Below are 21,570 nucleotides of genomic sequence, written 5' to 3'. Positions count from 1 at the left end.
TGTCGCGGCCCTATTTAAAATTAGCTTTTAATTTTTATTCATTTATTTATTAAATAATGGAAAATAAATTGGAAACAAATGTTGCGGATGAGGAATTACCTTGTACGGAAAATCAACCTAAAAGTAAAGAAAAAATCAAATCTATGTCCAAAGCCAAGAAGATCCCTTTTAATCTACAAGATAATAATGGGTAAGGCATTAAGTTGTATAACGCTAGCTTTATGAAACATACTAAATCACTTGGAAATATTATTTTTAGAAACATTTTAACGATACATCATACAATTAAGGAAAATGATAAAATTCTGCGTATTGTGATTTGTGTGGCTTGCTTTGATGTGCGCGGATTGCAATTGGTGGCTTTGGACAGTAGGTAAATATTGGTAGTAAACAAAACGCATTTTGAAGTAAATAATAGATTCAATGGTAATCCATATATATTATAAAATTATATACCATTTTGCACAAATGGTGTACAATTCAATAATGATCAAAGTATAAAACATGATGTGTCTCCCCTACTTTATATTTGTTTACTTATTGTCGTAGGGGTACAACGTTTGTATTTGATTTTTCTACCAAACGCTATTGGCGGCACAAGGAAAAGTTTTCCAAACCAAGTGCAATAAAGGCAGCTAGGGTATGCAACCAATATGTTGTAGGCAATAAAGAAGGATGTCTGGTGTTATTGGATGTGGGTAAGTGAACGAAATATCTGATCTATAAGTACCTACAATTCACACAAAAACATTCTCCGTTTCAGAAACATCCAAGCTTATACATTCTGGAAAAATTTCGGAGGACCCCATAAATGAGATCTCTTACCCAGGACAACCTTTGGAACCGAAACATTTAGCTTTAATACGTACCGGTCAATCGGCAATTCTTATAGATTTAGACAACTTCACCAGCACACATCGCTTGGACTTTGATAAATTGCAGATGTCCCTAAAGTTTTCCTCGTATCTTCCGCAGTCGGAAAATATTTTAACCTGTTTCAACAATGATTCTTTGCACATTTGGTCTGGGGTGACGTTGGAAGTGGTGCGCGTGGTTCATCCATTGCGGCAAAGAGATAAAAAACTACAAATGCAAACAACAGCGTTGGAAGCAATGCCGGAATTTTCTTTGGACTTCGATCAATCCTTCGGTACGACGGCAGTAAATACCAGCCTGTGCGATGGGTTAATTTCGTCATATGCATATCAACATGATGGTTCTTCATTGGCCTTCTCCACATGGGATGGCTATTTATTATTCCTTAGTCCCTATACATTTGAGCTGGTCTCTATGATGCGTTTAAAGGATTTCGTTTTGCAAACCATAGCTTTGATGAGTAAACCAAATGATAGCTTTTTGTTGGGTTTAACAAATAAAGCTCTGGTTGTTCTCTTGGATTGTGCAAATATTGAATTCAAATTAATCGTTGAAATGGGCCCTGTAAGAGCATTTCAATCCTCATTGGATAGCAAACACTTGGCGGTATGTCGCGCCACAGGAGAACTATCAGTGTGGTCATTGTCTCATCTGGTGACCGTACTTAAATCGCAAAGACAATGTATGAGCTTATTACGCGATGCCTTTAAGCAATCTAAGCCTCTTAGAGTGCCAACCACAGAGACTGAGGGGAAATTCCAGGAGGAAGTTAAAAAACTACTTACCCCCCATAGATTACAGCAAGTGCTGCAAGAATTCTATTGCTATCCTGGAAAGTATCGCACATTAATATGGTGCTCCTTGCTTAAGCTTCCCAACAATAAGGCGCAATATCAAGACCTTGTGCAAATGGGCATTCCCCAAATAATAGCCCAGAGATCTCGCGGCATACACATGAAGAATGAAACTTTAAAGCGAGCTTTGATCAAAATCTGGTCCTGCTTGGGTCAATGGTGCAAAGTTTTGGCCTACAATGAGATAATGCCCGGCTTGATATTTCCCTTTGTAAAAATGTTCCAGCCAAATCCCTTAATAACCTTTGAAATATGCACTACATTAATAATAAATCAGTTTCAATTGTTCTTTGAATACCATCCCTTGGAGCCTACCAACTATTTGGGATTTTGCTCAAACATCTTGCAACATTATGACAAGCTTCTGTTTGAATTTTTCAAAACCAAAGACGTCTCGGCTACAATATATGCCTGGAATCTTTTAAGAAATTCTTTTAGCGAGGTGCTTGACGAAGAGCAATGGATGTGTCTATGGGATAATATTTTGTCAGCACCTGCTTATTTTCCAGTATTCATAGTGGTTGCCTATAACATAATGCAGAAAGAAGTTCTACTAAGACTGCCAGATAAATTTGTCATAGAAAATTTTTACCATGAACAAAATCCCATAGATGTACGTAAACTTGTGACAAAAGCCAAAAAGTTACAAGACACTTGTCCCGCAAATTTACATCCCAAGCGTTACATGCAGGATATGCAATACATTCCTCCCAATGTTTATCCCAAATTTCTCAATTATCCCAATAAGTTTTTAAACAAATATGAGGAAAAGGTGTTGAACCTACAGACCATTAATACAGCAATCGACACACGCATGCGGGATCTGGAGTTGGAGGAATTGTTGGTATTAAAACGTTTGGAAAATGGTCTGCGGGAAGAGGAGCACACAAACCGTCTGAAAGAAGTTGAAAAATATTATCAAGATACACTGCGACGAGAGGAGGAGCGCATTAATTGCCAACGCAAAATATTGCTGCTATATCAGAAGGAGATACGTCAGCGAAAGGGCGAGGTTGCAGTAGTCTTGCAAGAGGCAAAACAACGTAAAAATGTGGTACAAAAAGAACATGAATTGAATTCTTTGCAATACTTCATTGAACAAGAGGTGTGTATGATAAGCTAATGGATGGGGTTCTCACATAGGAGGTTAAATCAAAGTTTCTCACCTGAGAAATATACATTTAAGCCTTTTTGTTGACACAGTTTGAAAGTTTTCAACCGTGGATTAATAAGTATGGTGTTGTCTGACATACGAGCAAGAACTACTAATTTTTTGGTTGTTTTGAATGAAGGAATACGTGTTCTTCATTACTTTTATATTTGTTCTTAAAAATTGTTTTGTTGTTTCTTCATTGCTTCAATATACAGCGCTTGCGTAATGACATAAATCTAATGTGGGCCGAGGAGGAGCTTCAAAATCAAAATATGGAACTTTTAGCCCAAAAAACCCTGGATCAAAATGCTGTGCCAACACTTACCGAAAAATACCAGGAGGATATTCAAAAGTTATTACACGAGCAAAATTTATTGAACCAGGACCTTAAAAAGGTAAGACATTTTTAAAAAAAGAAAAAAAATTTCTAAACCATGAACATTTTTGAAACAAAAATTAAAATTATGTCCGTTCAGTACTGCTGGGTCACCTCAGTGTACAATACACTAATACAACAACACCAACAACAACTTAAGCCGATACGGGATAGCTGTGAGCCCCACACAGGCTGGAACATTGAGGTCCGATCTGAGTGGTGTTCATTGTCAAGAAAAGTGTAGCTGCGCACTACCGGGCGCGCGTCCACAGGTTGCGGATAGTGGAATGCTTCATATTGAGTAGCTGCAACGGCAGTCGCGAACAATCAGCGGTATCGAACGGAGGATCATGAAAAGTATTCGGTAGTAGATTACAAATATGGTATAAAAAACTAGGACCAGTAATGGGAGGTCGCCCCACCCCCAAATGGGCACATAAGCCGACCACGGCTTTATGGGAATCAAATGAAAGTATTTGGATATAACATTACGAATATAACATTAAAATTTGCGTTCAAGTCTTTTTCCTCCTAAAAATACGTCAAATGGGTTAATTGACACATTATGACATTATGGGAGTCAAATGAAAGCCAAGTGTTTGGGGGTACGTATTTAAGTACCCCCTAAATTGAACTTCATTTCCGACTATGGCAATATGGAGTTCAAATCAACGGTATTTGGGAGTAAAGAACGAGTTTGACATCTATTTTCTGGGCAAAGTGTCGGTGGCCGTCCCAGCCCAAAAACACCCTCCAAACGGTTCATATTTACCGACCATGGCAATATGCGATCGGTCGTATAAACCGGAACGAACTTGCTCGCTTATAAGAGCTTGACGAGGATCGCCACCTCCAAATGCAAATGTGGCTACAACAACAACAACATGGCAATATGGGGCTCTAACTAAAGGGATTTGAGAGTGGAGCACGAATGCCATCCCTCCCCTAAAAAGCACTTCGCATTACCCTAATTTTCAAAAAGACCAGATATCGGAGATTGGAAATGCGATTCGTTCGAAATTTGTTTGCACTCTTACGGTCACCAAAATCAAAACATGGTCTCAATTGTTAGGGTCGGGTGCCTTAGTAGGCCGCCCAAAACTGGACAAATAGATATATACACCAACCACGACAATATAGAGCTCAAACGAAAGGTGCTTGAGAGGAAAAAACCCCGCCCAACCCCAAAATACCCCCTAATCGGATGTATTTACCGACCATGGCAATATGTAACTTATATAAAAGCTATTTGGGAGTAGAGTACGAAATTTATGCTCATTTTCGGGACAAAGACCCTGGTGTCCACCCCATCCTCAAACAGAACTTATTTACCGATCATGCCAATATGGGGCTCATATTAAATGTATTTGAAAGAAGAGCACGAAGCTTATATGTACATTAAGGACCAAGTATCTGGGTAGCCACCCCGAAATACACCCTAAACAGAAAATATTTACCAATACGGTAATATAGGACTCAAAAGAAAGGTATTTGGGAATAGGGTCAAACTTATCACACATCAATGAGTGCTTTGCGATTCAAGTTTAAACTCAATGATATTGGATCTTTTTTTACAGCCGAGTCCGAACGGCAGTGAGATACCTCTTTGGCGTGGATTTTTTATATGACCATGCATGGTACCTCGCAAATGTCACCAGCAGTAATAGGGATAGGTTAGTTTAGGTTAGGTTGAAGGCCGTGCAATGACAAAGGAAACACTCCAACGTATCATCATCTTTCCAGCATGCCCCAACACATGCTATTACTTCCCGCACCGATTTTACATAAGTCTGCTCGTAGTCCTATGTGGCCCGTTATGATACCAATAGCTATACTGACCTCCTTCTTATTTCCTTTTAGTAATGTCCTCGTCTTCTCACGATGTGGACCCCCCCATAGGATTTTCGCCGTTCTACCGACCGTTTCACAATGTTACATGCGCATTTGTCGCCTACTTCCTTAAATCGGATTGCGTCGATCCGAAAGGCTTTGGGTTAACCAAGTTTATTGACGGCAGTCCTCTGGCCTTCACCGCCAAATCGTCTGCCCTTTTATTCCTCCTTACTCCGTTATGACCCTGCATCCAAACGAAGAGGATTTTGCCATCCTCTGAGAAGACGTTAATCTTCTTACACTTCAAGACTGTTTGTGACTTTCCTGTCCTGGTTGTTATGACCGTCTTGGTTGTTATTGCCCTTATGGACATTTTACTGTCGGTAAAGATGTTCACACTCGACGTCCTCGCGTTAGCACCACAGCACCACGCATTCCGTGAACGTCCGGATCTCCGCCTGCAGGACCGTATTATGGTCAGGCAGTCTAAAAACAGATCTCAGTCCCTGGGTTCTCAATGTAAACCTCCAGGTCCACTCTGTCCTCTAGATTTGATCCATTCGTGCAACATGATCTTCCAGATGGCAATACTAGGGTTCCGTCAATCCAAGACTTTGCCGATGGCAGCAGTGTCTCGCACTCGACTTCAAGATTCATCTCAGGTATCTGATCGGAAACCGCTTGCCTTCCTTCTAGGTTTCCTATCGTTGCCTCGATTATACCGCCATGATATGCGCTTATATATTGTAAGATTAATACACAGGTGTTCAGCGTCATAGGCGGAAGATATTAGAAAGTTAAAGAATGCGTAGCGGAGCGGGTCCGGTTCGTCTAGTCGAGTATAACAAGCACGTAGTATATAAGCGCGTTTACCCCTTACATCAATGGAGCATTCCACAACGCCAACCTGTGGTCGCGCCCGTTAACTTTAAACAAAGCTTTTAATGTTAACGACGAACACCAACCACATCGGTACTCAGAGTTCAAACCCGTATGGTCCTCATGGAGTTTTCCCATGGAGCGATACCATCTTTCGATACTGCTGAGATGTAGTACTGCGGCACGCCGTTCGGGCTCGGCTGTACTTGCCTCCTATTTCTTAATGGAAAAGTTGCATCTCATGTGCGGTACTTATGCAGCACATAGTAGCTCTGACAATTATACAAGCTGCAGGTTTTGGTCAGTTTCTTATCTCTTCTACTGTATCGAAGCGACCATTCCTCCAATTGAAGATCTCCACGATATTTTCGATCTTGTTCCACAGACCGTTGTAACTAAATTCCAAGAAATACGCGTTATCCGGCGTGGGCACGGCGCAGCAACGCATAGTCCAACGACAAATTTTACTTAAGAAAGCGAATAAAATTTACGAAAATTCCTATTACAACGCCGTTCCATTGAAAATTGGATTTTTAAGCCAATGATTGAGGGAGGACGAAGAAAAAGTTTAATTCATGAAAAAACGAATTGAAAATTTTGTTGTTCTAAAACTTAGATTAAAATGAATCAGTCACTTAAGGATTGTAACTTACCTTCAACTGTGTTGCCAATGAACGAATTTCGAACTGTATATCAATATTGATTTCATGATTTGGTCTCCTGGCAACGCTGGATTGCAATCCGTAATCGATGCATACATTTTAATCCCGACTTGAAGTAGCTTCTGTTACTTAATAGAGACAGTCATATTTAAATTCTCATTATTAACATTTAAATTTTCATTTCAGCTATCAGCCCCTGAAAAGTCTAAATCCAAATCTATGCCGAAATCGAAATCATCCCGCAGAACGCTAGATAATATTGAAAAAGAATTTGAGGAAATCCAAAGGGAATTTCTATCCTTAAAAACGGAACGTAAAACCAGCTAACAATTGCAAAAAAAAAATAATCATGCGACTCGAAAACTGCCTTTTGAAAATAAACAAAGACAAATGTACATTTTGGTGGCGACTAAAGCATTCTTTATTTAAATACCTTTTTATATTGCGATTCGTCAGAATTTTCGTCATATTGGATGTCATTCTGGTTGACCAATAATATTTCGGTAAGTAGTACTAGTACTTTTAAGGAATGTGTCTAAATATATGGCGGAAATCTTTTTATTTTATTAATCTCACATTCTTCTTTGGATTCTCTTAAGTTTCTGTTTTAATCATTATTACATAGAATTAACACATATATAATAGTTCTTTTTGTTTTTGTTTTTTTTTTCATTTATATATGTGATTTGTTGTTAGTAATTAATTTAAATAGTATAATAATATGCATGGATTTTTTTCTTGTATATAATTAGTAATAATTGCGTTTATTTAATTAATTTAATGTTATATTTATATAATATGGAATATTCAGTTATTTATATTTAAAAAGGACAAAAAACAAATTTCTTTTTTTTTCTCATAATTTAATAGATCTGGGTTTTTCTTCTTCTAATTTAGTTCTCATTTATACTAGTTTCTTGTGGAGAAATGTGTTTAAAAGGGGTTCGTTTTGTTTTGTTGTTATTTTTCAGGGGGGCAGAGGAGGGAGGAGGAGAATATATTATAATTTTCTTTGGTTTTGGTAGTTTGCCAACTACCAAACCTTAAGGTTTAGCTTTAATTAACAATATATGTATGCATGTATGTATGTAGTATGTTAGTGTGTTGGGTATGCAGAAAGTAGGCTACTTAACAGAGATCAGGATTATCGTCGTTGGCCTTCTTAATTCGCAACAATATTGTGGTATACCACTGATCGAGTCGCGAAATACTGTCGTAGTTTTTCACTGTCTCGGTGAAGGCATCAATATCTTGCTCCTCCAAATGTTCACACAGAGACTTGATCAATTTGAACTCCCTGGAGTCTTGGAATGCTGGATATAATTGGGTATATTTTTCTATGGCATGTTGACAGTTTAGCACATCCACACTGAGTTGACAAAGAGCTGCTCGGAAGAAATATTCCTTGGCGCTGTGTTTGAGTAGAGATGATTCCAACGCCGAAGCACCGACTTGCTCATATATGGCTATAGCCTTCTGGTAGTCTTCCAATTGGGCCGCATATTGGGCCACCTTAAGCAGGCATTTATTGGCCGAACTATTTGACTCTTCGCCCTTGAAATAATCGGCCGCACGCTCATAGTGTTCGATGGCCTTCAACAATGTGTTGGGATCACTTTCGTACATTTCCGCAATACTCTGATGATGTTTTGCAGCTGTGGTAAAACGGCCCATGTCAGTGTAGATATCTATAGACTTCAATAGACACTGAGCGGCCATCTCAACATCGATTTTCTTGTAACAATTTGAGGCATCCACAAAGTTGGAGCCAGCATCATGGCGACTGCCGGCCCGGGCATGCAAACCAGCTGCCTCACAGAAGCACTCACCAGCCTTGGTCCAGTTCTTGGACATTTTAAACATATTACCAGCCCTCTGATAACATTCTATGGCCTCTTCGACCTTATTCGAGCCTCCGAATATGTTGCCGAAAAATCCTTTTTGCTGACTCAATTTCTTTTCAGCATCTTGCATTAATTGCAAAGCCTTTTGTTCATTGCTATCACCCATTTTTGTTGATATTTATCACAACTCTTTTTTTTTCCTGCTTTCCAACGACCTGAAGATGGCAACTAATGCAAATTTATTGTGTATATTGCCGAAAAATAAATAAGAATGAAAATTTTCGTTGCTCAGTTAAAAATTACTCAATGTATAAATCGATACAATGACGACGGGACGAACACTGTGAGATGAGATTGGTTAGTGGTCATGCGCTAAACGTGTACACAGTAAAAAATCTCCGTATTGATAGCTAATATTTTTGCACCTAGGTGTAGACAAACAAAGAGACTTTACCAGCACGTTAATGTTGTTTCGTTGCCCCGTTGTTTTGTGGTGGTATTTCGTTGGTCATGCGCATTTCAAGATGTACCAAAAAACGAGAAGGAATTGTTTTGCAACGGAATTCCTGGGAAACATCTGGGAATTATTTAGTACTTGTAAGACTACGAAAATATATGTATTTACGTACCAACAAACAACTGGTATTGTTTTTAGTCCATTAGCTATGACAATAGACGCTTTGTTTATAAAGAAAATAATATCAAAGGTCATGCGTGTGTTGTCCTATTGCAGAGACGAATATCCCCACTTCCTATTATTAATATATCTTTAAGCTGGGCACGAATATCCACGCAATATGTTCTTTATTAATTCCGAGTTGTAAATACAATAAACATCTGTCATTGGTTGAGCTCGCCATTATTGTGAATTAGGAATTATTGTGAATGCATTTTAACCAAAATCACCATAGAACAGCTAAATTGCCAGAGTGAAAAATTAAATAGCTTCGGAATTTTCGAAAAGATGAATTTGCCAGAATGGGAATGTAAATTTTTCTATCAAAATGAAATTGAAAAAAAGTTTGTAGAAAATCAACTTGGCGATCAGTTTCTTTTGGTTATTTTCCAACCTCCATCATACCGTGATTATCTGGCGTGGACGGGCTTGAGCCATACACTGAAAGGAATTTTAAAATTTCACACAAAACGTTCGATAATATTTTGTGATAGGATAATTATTCCTCTGTATCTGGCCCAAACAGTTTTGTGACCCTTTTTGGGTACTGGTCATAGTATGCAGAGCTTCCAGACTTCGGATATGCGTTCATCTATTCTTATTTAACAAATGGTTCCTGCCGCCTTATCGGCTTATTTCTCACTATTTCGACCTCACTCCGACTAGGCAGTATACACTGAATACCATCATCAGTGATTGGTTTTGACTAAAATCGAATACGAGGGATTTTTAAAAACTATGTGTTCTTATACTCTGCACTCTTTTAGTATGAGATTATTTTCTTCTTTCTATTTTGGTTATGACTTTGAATTAATTCCGGGTTCTGAGCAGTGTTGCCGCTTTTGGTAGGTTACTATCAAAATTGGTAGGTTTTTTTTCCTTTTGGTAATGTTTTTCCAACATCCAAAATCGCCGGGAATAACTCAAAACAAAATCACTTCTGTGAATTCTTTAGGAGTGCAGAAAAAAAATATGGATGTTACAAGGGGTCTCACTGCTTTAAATTTTAGGAAAAAAGACGTAAGTTTTGATATTGACTATAACTGGTACGAGAGCTAAGGGATCTCTTCTAAATTTCTTAAATCTGGGTAGGAAATGCGGGTTTTGTGCGTTCAATACCTTCAGTCGGATAACAGGCATATGTGGCAGCTGCATACGTATTGGGTTGCCCCAAAAGTAATTGCGGATTTTTTAAAAGAAAATGCATTTTTAATAAAACTTAAAATGAACTTTAATCAAATATACTTTTTTTACACTTTTTTTCTAAAGCAAGCTTAAAGTAACAGCTGATAACTGACAGAAGAAAGAATGCAATTACAGAGTCACAAGCTGTGAAAAAATTTGTCAACGCCGACTATATGAAAAATCCGCAATTACTTTTTGGGCAACCCAATATATGGCCAAATTTGGTCCATTCAACTCAGTGTAGCGGCGAAAATGGGTAGTAAAAGCGCCTTTCTGGGCTCAAACACTAAAATTGGGAGATCGCTTTATCCACACTCGACACGGTTGTTCATTGAAATTGGGGTAGAAATACGACTCTATGAACTGAAGATTTCTCATAGCGAGATAAGTATAAAGGGTTTTATAACAAGATAAAGGCCATTTTTGAACTAAAGGCTGTAGAGCGTTTTCAACAAACAGACGGACGGGTATGTTTAGATCCTTTTTGAATAACGAGGATCTAGTACTTTTTGGAGTTGAAAATGTATATAATGTAATTTTGTGTATTCAAAATGGAATGTCAAATGGCCAACTATTCGGTAGTGGCTAAAAACACACACTAAACCACATTTTTGGCTTGTAGAACACTTGGTAGGTGTTGGTCTGGTTTGGTAGGATTTTTCTTAAATTTTGGTAGAAAACAATTTTCTTGAGTGGCAACACTGGTCCTGAGTGCTTTAATAGGATATAAAAGGAATAGCTTTCTGCCGTTATTGTTTACAACTCCACTTACTTAACTACAGAGAATACTAGGTTATCACGCAAAATAGCTATTAGAATGTGTTATCAATATATATATCAATATGATATATGCACATGGAACATAAAAACGCCTAAAATGTTTGAAGAATAAATATTTTTTTATTTCGATTATATTATCTAAATACATATTTACATTATAAACAAAATTTACAGGTGTCCTAATTCTGCGAAAAAAAATAAAATACAAATATAAGGCACTACAACATACTAAAGTCTGTCCAAATGTAACAAGGGATTCAATTTTTGTCAATTCGATAGGTAATGGGATTTTTTAAAATCGTTTGAGTGTTATTCACATCACTTCCGCACGGAACTACTATTTTGGGAATATTCATTACTAAATGTATTGTAGAGGCAGGAATTTGTAACTGGGCTGGTACACCAAAATCCGTAGAAGTTGAGGAGGATGCTGAAAATAAAAAAATCGTATAATTAGTTATTAAACAATGTTGAATGTATACTTTTTCGATCCTATATTTTATATATGATAGAAGTAATAAATATCGTGCTGGTTCCCTTCCTATTCTCCCTTAATATTTGTCTTGTCGCGATGCGTGTTTGTGTGATGCTTATAGTATCCCGCGGAAGTATAGCAATGATCTTATGAGCAGATTAGCAATAATCTTCCACGGGTACTATGAGCACCACACAAACTGGAACTTTGAGCTCCGACTTGTGTGGTGTTCATCGTTATCATAAGAAGATGTATATGGGTCAAATAATATAATGGATTTGGGTGGTTTTTCATTTTTATGCAATTGTCTTTAGTTTACAAGTAGAACTTTCTATCAAATAAATCAAACCAATTCTTATAGATGTTAATAGAAAGTCAAACTCACTTAAAACAGGCTGTAGAGCTGCCGACTGCAATTCTGCCAATTGGCCCTCTAGCTGTTTTACTCTTTGTCTTAGTTTTTCATTTTCCATTTGCAAATCGGTGTTGCGTTTTTTTAATTCTTTATGCTCATTACGCATTTTTTGTCGATATCGACACGATGCTGCTCGTCTTCGTTCCATGGTATCGTTGGCTGATGATTTGTGTATGACGGAGGATGACGATGACGTTTTATGATTAGATGTAAAACTCTTATTGTTCGCTGTTCTATCAGGCCAATCGGGTGGTCTTGATTTGCTTGATTGATTGAGAATTGCCTTTAAGCGTTCTTTTATTGGCAGCTGTGATGTAGGTGTCAAACTTGCACTACTGGGCTCAGGATGTGGCGTTGTTGTACTTGATGACAAGGATGAAGATGATGTTGAATTATTTAAACAATCTTTGGTTGATAGTTTCGGCAAAATTAATGGATGGCTTTTTGTTGATTTTTGGGTTGTACGCGTAGGCGAGTTTAAAGTTGTACTGTTATTGGCACCGGATGGAAACGTTACCGTAATCAATTGAGGCTGAATAAATTGTACGGTGGAGGGCAGAAACGCTATTCCTTCTATATTAGACGCACTAACAGCAACTGGTTTCTCTAGTATAGGCCTATATTTTGTCGCATGACCTATAGAATCTTCTGTCTTTGGCTTAGCAACGGCAGCCGGAATTTCTAAACTACTGTCCACAGCGGTGGCTTCTAAAACCATTGGAGTATTGAGGGTATGTTTTGTTAAGTCTTCCCCTGCACTAATGCCACCTTCGACGGCCGTATCGAATTGTGGGAAAACTTGAGGCGTATGTAAGGATTCTTCATCAGCTTGATGCGACCTTGTGCCAGGATTTTGTATATTTTGTTCGCAGGCTCTTCGAAAAGTCTCCTCGAAGGGATTGACATTGCGTAGATCATCGAAGAGACCAACTTCTTCACAATTCTTTATAAGCCTTGTGGGAGTAGGAGTTTGATCAGCTTTAAGTGGTATGTAAAGAAATGTATCAATATTTAGCAGGCATATTCTTTCGATATCTTACCAACAAAAATACTGGATTTCTGGCTTAAATTTAAAAGCATACCAGCATCATTTTCCGGCTCTTCTTCCTCTTCGTTATGAAAACTCATTTTATTTTGACCAAAAGACGTTTGAAAGTGTAATTCTAAATAAGAATTGATAAACAAAAACCGAGTTGAAAAAAAAACAAATTTAAGTTCACACATGTTTATATCAGCTGATAGCTTCAGCTGCAAAACAACCATTCACAATAAGTACATCTGAAACCTGTATTAAATGGGTCGTACACATCTTAAGAAAAAGCACGGTTCAATTGGTCAGTAGGACGGCGAAAATCCTATGGGGGGATCCTGATTGTGAGAAGACGAGACCATTACTGAAAGGAAGTAAGAAGGAGGTCAGTATAGCGTTCGGTATCATAACGCAACACATAGGACTACGAGCTCACCTATGTAAAAACGGTGTGGCAAGTGATGGAATGTGTAGGGCATGTGGGGAAGATGATGAGACGTAGGACCATTTCCTTTGTCATTGCCCGGCTTTCGCGTTTAATAAATACCGGTACTTAGGTGGGGACACAATACCAGACATGAACCAACTTAGGGGAGTGGTATTGAAAACAATTAACCATTTTGTAAGTAGCACGGAATCCTAACTTAAAATTTTCTTTTTAGAGGTTACTTTATAGTTTTTAGAGCGCACAACAAGCTGATTACTGGCTAAATTGTATGTCCATAATGGAATGGGTCGGAATTATATCTGCACCCTCTTTTCAACCAAACCTAAGGCATACGTTCCCTACGGGAAATGTGCAGTCAATTGCCCCAAATATACCGGTCCTAAACTGGAGAATTGTCAGAGATTTTAGAATGAGCGCAGGAGATCGAGGCGTTTGGAACGCTTTTCTACGTTCGGCTAGTGGAACAAATGTTCTGTCATAGCCAATTAAAGTAAGGTAAGTAAGTAAACTGGATAATTAGTTACCCGTCACAGGACATATCCTACGGTGTATGAAACGATTAATTTGTCATAACTTATGATTCTTAATTATTTTTTAAAAAATCGTTAATTATTGTTAAAAATTGCTTATCCGTTACATATATTTGCTAACCAAGGTTATCTCCCTTAAAAATACTTGCAAAGTGTACCCATTTGGCAATTTGTAACCTCGAGCGACAAACCCTAATAAAAGTGATAGGTTTTTCCGTGGTCTCTATCACCAGAAGACCTATCCCGTACTTTTCCCATTTCCCGTAGGGTTTTTATACAAAAAATAGCTTTTATATATTTAATTTTTAAATAAAAAAATCCATTCAAAATTGAATTCAAAAAATGTACCGCCATAAAAACTTTGTCACGTTGCCTTTCTCTTTGTTTGATGTTTTTCTCTGCACACCCAAAGAGCTTTTGTGCGCCATGGCAAAGCTTTGGCAAAACAACCACCTGCCTTGTGACAACGTTTGTTTTTGTTGGCCATGCTCCCATTTGCCACTCTCTAGCTTACGGTAATGTCTGTAGAAAAATTTCCCTTCAGTGTCGTTTAAGCACCGAAAGTGAAAAAATCCGAAAAATCGTTGGAAGTGACTAACGCGTCGTGAACTTGAAAAGAAATATTCATTAAATAATAGGCATACATACATGAAACATAAATTAAATTGTTAATTAAATAATTTTCCCAAAAGAAGAAATTCAATAGAAATCAAAAAATTTGTGTTCAAAATTCAATCGTCACTAAAGAAAAAATTAAAATTTTAACGAAATACGAAAAGAAAAAAATATACAAGAAAAAATCGAAACCAGCCTTTTTTTGTCACCCAAAAATTAACACATTTTCTTCATTGATATATATACATATATAGGAAGAAGAAGAAATTTAAAAAGAAAAGTGTTTTCTTGCGATTGTACAAAAAATATAAGAAAAATCCAATTTGTCCAATAACGCAAGCAGTCAAACATCAATTTATAAATTTCGATAGTGCAAACGCAGAGAAAAATATAACGTGCGACATTTTTCTTAAGAAAATTTCCTTAAGGCTATTGATTCCCTTCTGAATGAGGGGGTTTTCTTGGAGGTTTTACGTGTTGGAGAGAAAATAAGCCCTGTGCTTTGGTTGGTTCAAGTGTGACTCCGTTTTATTTTCTGTTCCATTTTATTTATGGTTTTTTTCGTTTTGCATTTATATGTGTCACCCTAAATACTTCTTTCTCAACTCCTTACATTGTTCATTGTTTCCTAAGCAAGGCACCAGCCATAGAAATCAGCAGTGTTCGAAATAAACAATCGATAATTATGAAACATCTAAAAGCCAGAGTTGCAGCCGTGTTATAGCCCCTATTTGCCCTTACAAAATCACCTCAGCAAAACATAGTGCGTGTTTGATTGTTTGTGCAACAAAATAATAGAAAAAATGAGCTCTTAGCCTAAAGAAAAAGAGAGTGAGAGAGTAAGAGTGAGAGTAAGAATGGAAAAAGTGTAAGAGCCAGTAACGAGAATAAACGGCAACAGCAGCCAAAATAAAGACATTGAGTGGAGTGTGTACAGAAGAATATCCTAAATAGGATATAAAAGTCAAAATCAAAACAAAAACAACAAGAACACTATCAACAAAGAAACCAACAAATAAGACCACCGTAACAACATACCTACTACACAACGGCGACAACATCATTCATGTTAACTTATGCTGCTGCTGCTGCTACTGCCTTCTGCCTGCTACTAAAGTAATAAAATCAAAATTAAGCTTTGTGTTGTTGTTTTCCCTTACAAACCTGTGCATATCCGTGTGTGCGTGTGTGTCTGTGAGTGCGAGTGTGCCTCTAGATGTCATCGTTGGGTGTGTGTCTCTAATAAGTATTTGTGTGTATGTGTGTGTCTCATCATTTTAACGTTCTTTTAATTTATCTTAGTTTTAGTTTCAATCTATTTTAGTTTCCTTTCGCGGCGTAGGGATGTGCGTCTGTATGTGTGCACAAATAACATACACATGATTGAAATGTCCTTGGCTTGTTTATATATTTTAAAAGCTTAATTACACGCTAAGCGGCTCATTCGAGTACAAGTTTATATTAGGGCTCATGTAAGCCATGATAAGCATTTAACAGATTTTTATAAAAGCCAATTATTCCCATTAGAAAGGTTTCAATTAAATGATCGTATTTCTAGATTTTGTAAAAGACGATTGTATGGTATAAGCATGTGGATATGCTTGGTACAAGTGTGTGAACATGTGAGTGCTTTGGATATCAAGGAGTCATGATAACACTTAAGACCACTTAAGAACACTTAAGATACGTTTGGTTTTGAGCATGGCGTTGCAGAAATGCAACTCTGTACACAATTTACCCAAAAGCAACGCGGAAAAGGTTAAAAATTTCAACTTTGACACTTGAAAGAGAGCGTCATTATGTGTTGTTACACGTGAAGAAAATTGTTTAACTTTTGCGAGTTGCCTTTTTAACATTTGTTTGCAGAGTTGCATTTTTCAACGCACTGCCCCTCAACCCGCTTATAAATACTGTTTATGTCTTTGTTGTTACAACTCACCAGTTAAAACAAGTAAAAAGGCGTTAAGTTCGGCCGGGCCGAACTTTGCATACCCACCACCTCGGGAATATACGTAAACCTCCTTTCGCCATCATCCGGTGAAAATGCATAATTTATGACCCCATAGCAGCTATATCGAAATAAGGTTAGATTTGGACCAAATTCGTCACGGACATTGAGTGGGCTAATAAGTTCAAGTCACTGTTCAGTTTTATAGAAAACCAGTAAGGAAAGGCAAAAGTCAGGCGGAGCCAACTCCATAATACCCTACAACACCTAGTGTACGTAGTACTTTTTATATGGACATCTTATCTCGAAATTTAGGCAGACTTTAATTTGGATACCTATTGAAATATCAAACAGAACGTTGTAAGATCTTCCTACGATAGGACAACAAATTTGGATTCCCACATCCTTAAAAGGCCATATCGGATAAAAGATTATATGTGAGTTATATCGAAACCTGTGCCAATTTTGATGACACATACTGGGACGTCAAATAGAACATCTAACGCCCTATATTGTAGAGATGTGACCAAAATTGTGGCTTTTACTACCTTAAAAGTCCATATCGGATAAAATATATACATTGGAGCTAAATCTAAATCAATTTTGTGCACGTATTGGAACGTCAAAAAACCGTCTCATGCAAAATCGGACGAAAATTGTGGTTGCGACAGGTTTAAGTCTATTGCGGATGAAAGAAATATCGAGACCTATATCTAAATCTAAACCGAATTTTATGAATCGTACTACATCTTGTTAAGATTGGACTAAAATAGTGGCTTCTACAGCCTTAAAAGACTCCAAATATGGTCCGATCTGGACCACACTTAACAGGAATGGGTGGGGGTCTACCAGAACTTACTGTACCAAATTTCAATGAAATTGGATAAGGAATTACCAATTTATTGCTCCAAGACTTTAAGTCTGCTTTACTTTACTTTAATTGGCTATGACAGAACATTTGTTCCACTAGTCGAAACTTAGGCTAGGTTAGGTTAGGTTAAATGGGTTGCCCACCAAAGGTGAGTTCACTCGCGGGCCAGTTTGGCCCATTGTGGTACCCTTGAGAGAGAAAGGAAAGAGGTAGAAGATGTTACACCTTGGACTCGAGTTTATACACGAATAAAAGAAAGACAGGAGGAATGAAGAACCCAAGTTTGGGGTGAAGAAACGCCCGTCCACACGCGAGCGCGGATGTTCCTACGCCGGAGTTTATGGCACCCCCCGTCAGAATCATCCTGTTCCTCCAACAAACCTTAGGAGACATACAAGAGGTACGTTTGCAAGATCACCCAGATCACAGATGAAACGGCTCCCCAGAAAACCGAACCTACGTCTCTGCATACCCGGACAAGAACACGGCAAGAGCTCAATAGCCTCCTTCTCATTCTCATCGAGGCAATTCCTACAGAAGTTATAGTGCGTTATCGCCATCCGCGTCGCCATGCGGCCTATGACACAGTGTCCGGTTATGACCCTTGTCAAGGTACTTATCGACCTCTTATCGAACGCCAGTAACTCCCTCGTCCTCCTCTGGTCGATGACTGGCCATAGCACCTTTGCAGTCCGGCAACCACCGAGTCCCACCTCGCCACCGATGCCGCCCTGCCCATCACCTCTACTGTGTTCAGTAGCTCGGCAAATGGCATGTAGGCAAGACCGATGAAGGGTTCGCCCAGTTTAAAATTCGCCTGTGACTAGTTTAAAATTCGCCTGGTCTGAGTTCTGGAACAAAAAGATATCCCAGGACTTTGTGGAATAGACGAACTTGCAAAACAAGGAACCACCTTACAAATTCCAAGAGAACTGGGAATGCCTTTAGTCAATTATAAGCTACTTCTTCGAGATAAGGTCCTAAGGGCAACGAATACAAATGGGAACTAATTGGAGGATGTGAAGGCTTCATCATGAAAGCCACCGTAGCGCAGAGGTTAACATATTCGCCTATGACACTGAACGACTGGGTTCAAATCCTGGCAAGAACATCAGCGGTGGTTATCCCCTCCTAATGCTGAGGTACTATGCTGTGCATAGAAGGCTTGTAAAAACTTCTTCCCAAAAAGGTGTCGCACTGCGGCACACCTTTCAGACTCGACTATAAAATGGAGAACGTCGAGTAAGATGAAATATTTTACCATGGCACACCCACCATTCCTGCACTGGCAAGAGGAAGAAGTTCCGCTTCGGGGCTTTATTTCTTTGAGAACTAGTCTGAATAAGCAAATGCGAACATTCGCAAGTTGATGGGAGCTGGCTGATTTAACGATTGCTTCCGTTCCTGTAGTATCATAACAGAGGAAACTGTCTAAGTGAGTCTAATTGCAGATTGCCACCTAAACCTAACCCAAAACGTAACCTTGGTGGACAAACAATCGATTTGTTGTTTGCTTGACATTTCTGGCCTTGCACTACATTGTGTTTGAGCTGTGTTTTATTGCACAACATGTCTTTTACCAGCCCAGTACACTTTTGTTTATTTTGGTATAGTGTTTTTTTTTCTCACTTTTTCCACATACAGGTGTGTTATTTTTCCCCCCGGAATAGATCAAATGAAAATTTTCTAAATAGAAATGGTCTCTTCCTCTCAAAAGGAATTATTGTCAAATTATTCTTTTGTTTTGCAGTAGTTGCTGGCGTATGGAAGGAGAATAAAAAGCACCTCGTCTTATTATCATAGACAAAATGTGCGGTGACAATGACAACAGCAATACCACCAACGCCAAAAATACTGACGACAAAATGGCAAGAGACATTTTTTTTGGTGTTGTTGTTGTTTCGGCGCTTTTTTGTTTTTTGTTTTGAGTTTTTGCCAAAGTTCAATGTGAACATTATTATGGCCACTTTTCGGCAGCAAAGAAATTCTGCTAAAAATGTTTTCTCACATCTCTATACATATAATCAGACATACATACATACATATTTGTCTGCCTACCTAAGCATACATGTGTGTATGTATGTATGTAATTCTGTTTATAGAGCATATTACGTATATTGTGATCTTCACACCAATCCGGTGTACAGATATAGTTGTTTTGAGTCCGTCCATCTGTCTGATATGTCCATCAATAGACGAGCTGATTTCTTGTGGGTGTGTGAAAGTGTGTGCTTAGATTCCGCTTGTGATTTGTAGTAGGTATTGGACTGACTATCTCGAGGGTAAATACGAAAAATCCCCACAAACATAATGGATAACAATTTGCAAAAAAAATGTCTTAAAAATTAGGGAACATTTAATTATAAATTTGAAGCAAACTTTAAAAATAAAAAAGTAAATTGATTTAAATATAAAAATAAATGACCTAAAGTCGATTTGAAGCATTTAAAAGAAATTGGTATAGAAAATTAATTTTTTTAAGTAAATTAAAGAAATAAGTTTATGGGCCTGGCCCTCTGTATTTCGGAGTTTTCTCTAAGCAGAGTATACGGGTATTACAATGCAGCGAATTAATATTGTTGTTGTTGTAGCAGTTTGTTGTGTTCTTTCTTTCGTCTGTTTGATTCTGTTGAGTGTCAAGACTCAGGAACTCTGCGACTAAGATGGGGTGCGTCCACAGGAATCTGGGTCTGAATCGAGTGGGCCTGCGTTCCCTGGTTACAACCGGGACATACATCTTGCACATCGGCATCAATCCTTGCTCTGTAGGTGTTGAGGCGGCTGCACTTGCCGAAACGATATTGAGCAAGGACTTTTCTGGTTTGCCGGGGGAAGGTCAATTTCTTCAGGTGCAACTGGAGGCGGTCGTTCTCCAAGAACGACATTCATCCGGTAGCTATTGTATTTACCGTAGCTGCTACCGTGTCTGCATGAATGTTGTCTAGACCTGCTTGATATGCCGCTTGATCTAGAGATTCTCTCTTGTAGCGCTGCAATAAGTGCAGTCCGATTTAGCGCTGAACCTCACGCTCTAGATTATGTAGATCTACCTTAAGGCTTCTGTGCGGTGGATATCCATCCACAAGATTTTGATTTGGTTGGTCTCTGCGATAACAGCCCAAAAGGTATTGCATAGACAGCATGTAGTTATGTCTTCGCACTGGTAGGATCTTTGTCTCCTGATGGAGGTAGTCGCAGTTCGGAGGGCGGCATTCTGACATATCGGAATATTATTCCACTGCGTGTCACAAAGTTGACGAGACCACACTGGTGCTGCATAACTTACCACAGACCGGCCAATTGCTTTGTACGTGGTCAACAAGGTTTCTTTGTCTGCATCCCAAGTGCTGCCAGCAAGTGACTTGAGGACCTTGTTTCTACTTTTGTTTTTATTGCAAATTGCTGTGGCATGTGGGGAGAATTTGTAAGAGCTGTCAAATGTGACGCCAAGTATTTTGGGACACTTGATGGTCAGAATCATTTCTCCATTGGCCATCACAGGCAGCTCAGTATTCACCTCACGCGTATTTGTAGTGAACAATGTGGCTGAAGATTTGGTGGCAGATATCTTTAGATTTCTTGCAGCGAAATATGAGGCAAATTCGTTAAGTTAGACGTTCAACCTATCGCAGATGTCAACAATGGGTGAGGGGCCTAATGCCATGATCGTAGAATCGTTCGCATATTATACGATCTCTATTCCATCTGGAGCAGGTGGAATGGAGGATAGGTAGAGGTTAAACAGTGCCGGAGGTATCACCCCACCTAGGGGGACTCCCTGTTTCACTCTACGGTGCTTCGACTGCTTATCCCTAAAGTCCACAAATGACTAGCGACCACACAGATAATTCGTGACCCAACGTTTCAGGCCTGGCTGGAGGGACGTTTTGACTATGTCCTCAAATAGTTTGGCATGGCTGACCGCGTCGAATGCCGTCGATAGGTCCAGTGCCACGAGGATCGAGCGAATTAATATTGTAATATGTTATCTTTTTGTGCAAAGTTTCTTACGAATGAAAATGGTATCTGGACCTTAGTCGTCTTGGCTTCCGCGTAGGCCAGTGAAAGAGTCATTGTAATCAGACTCACTTAGACATTTTATTTCATTGTAATACTACAG

General features: G+C 38.6%; 4 protein-coding genes across 12 annotated transcripts in view; 2 read left to right on the top strand and 2 right to left on the bottom strand.

The window, feature by feature from the left end:
• Positions 1-7,047, top strand: LOC106094042 (TBC1 domain family member 31). The gene is made up of 6 exons (XM_013261216.2): positions 1-190; positions 260-373; positions 550-698; positions 764-2,835; positions 3,099-3,278; positions 6,820-7,047. The coding sequence occupies exons 1-6, from the start codon at positions 57-59 to the stop codon at positions 6,958-6,960; spliced, it is 2,790 nt and encodes a 929-aa protein (XP_013116670.2). The 5' UTR covers positions 1-56; the 3' UTR covers positions 6,961-7,047.
• Positions 7,027-9,251, bottom strand: LOC106094061 (alpha-soluble NSF attachment protein). 2 transcript variants are annotated; one of them, XM_013261236.2, is made up of 3 exons: positions 9,107-9,251; positions 8,932-9,054; positions 7,027-8,705 (listed from the first exon to the last, which is right to left on the bottom strand). In XM_013261236.2, the coding sequence occupies exon 3, from the start codon at positions 8,641-8,643 to the stop codon at positions 7,762-7,764; it is 882 nt and encodes a 293-aa protein (XP_013116690.1). In that variant the 5' UTR covers positions 8,644-8,705; positions 8,932-9,054; positions 9,107-9,251; the 3' UTR covers positions 7,027-7,761. The 2 variants fall into 2 exon arrangements, with proteins under 2 accessions (XP_013116690.1, XP_013116697.1); XM_013261243.2 differs by having other exon boundaries at positions 8,932-9,043.
• Positions 9,252-11,267: 2,016 nt separating this feature from the next.
• LOC106094051 (cyclic AMP-dependent transcription factor ATF-2) lies at positions 11,268-14,752 on the bottom strand. Its single transcript, XM_013261226.2, has 4 exons — positions 14,665-14,752; positions 13,049-13,402; positions 11,979-12,986; positions 11,268-11,548 (listed from the first exon to the last, which is right to left on the bottom strand). Exons 2-4 carry the CDS (start codon positions 13,269-13,271, stop codon positions 11,376-11,378), a joined length of 1,404 nt encoding a protein of 467 aa, XP_013116680.2. The 5' UTR covers positions 13,272-13,402; positions 14,665-14,752; the 3' UTR covers positions 11,268-11,375.
• A 68-nt stretch (positions 14,753-14,820) lies between these two features.
• The window catches only part of LOC106094108 (protein quiver), a 40,885-nt gene continuing 34,135 nt past the window's right edge, over positions 14,821-21,570 (top strand). Inside the window, exons 1-2 of one of the 8 annotated variants that reach the window (XM_013261363.2) lie at positions 14,821-15,136; positions 15,265-15,747. The gene's annotated coding sequence lies outside the window, so the exon portion shown is untranslated. The other 7 variants (XM_013261310.2, XM_013261297.2, XM_013261318.2 and 4 more) reach the window with 7 other exon arrangements.

The sequence above is a fragment of the Stomoxys calcitrans genome, chromosome 5 (assembly GCF_963082655.1).
Source record: "Stomoxys calcitrans chromosome 5, idStoCalc2.1, whole genome shotgun sequence".
NCBI classification, from domain to species: domain Eukaryota; kingdom Metazoa; phylum Arthropoda; class Insecta; order Diptera; family Muscidae; genus Stomoxys; species Stomoxys calcitrans.
This window is presented reverse-complemented; position numbering and strand designations above follow the sequence as displayed.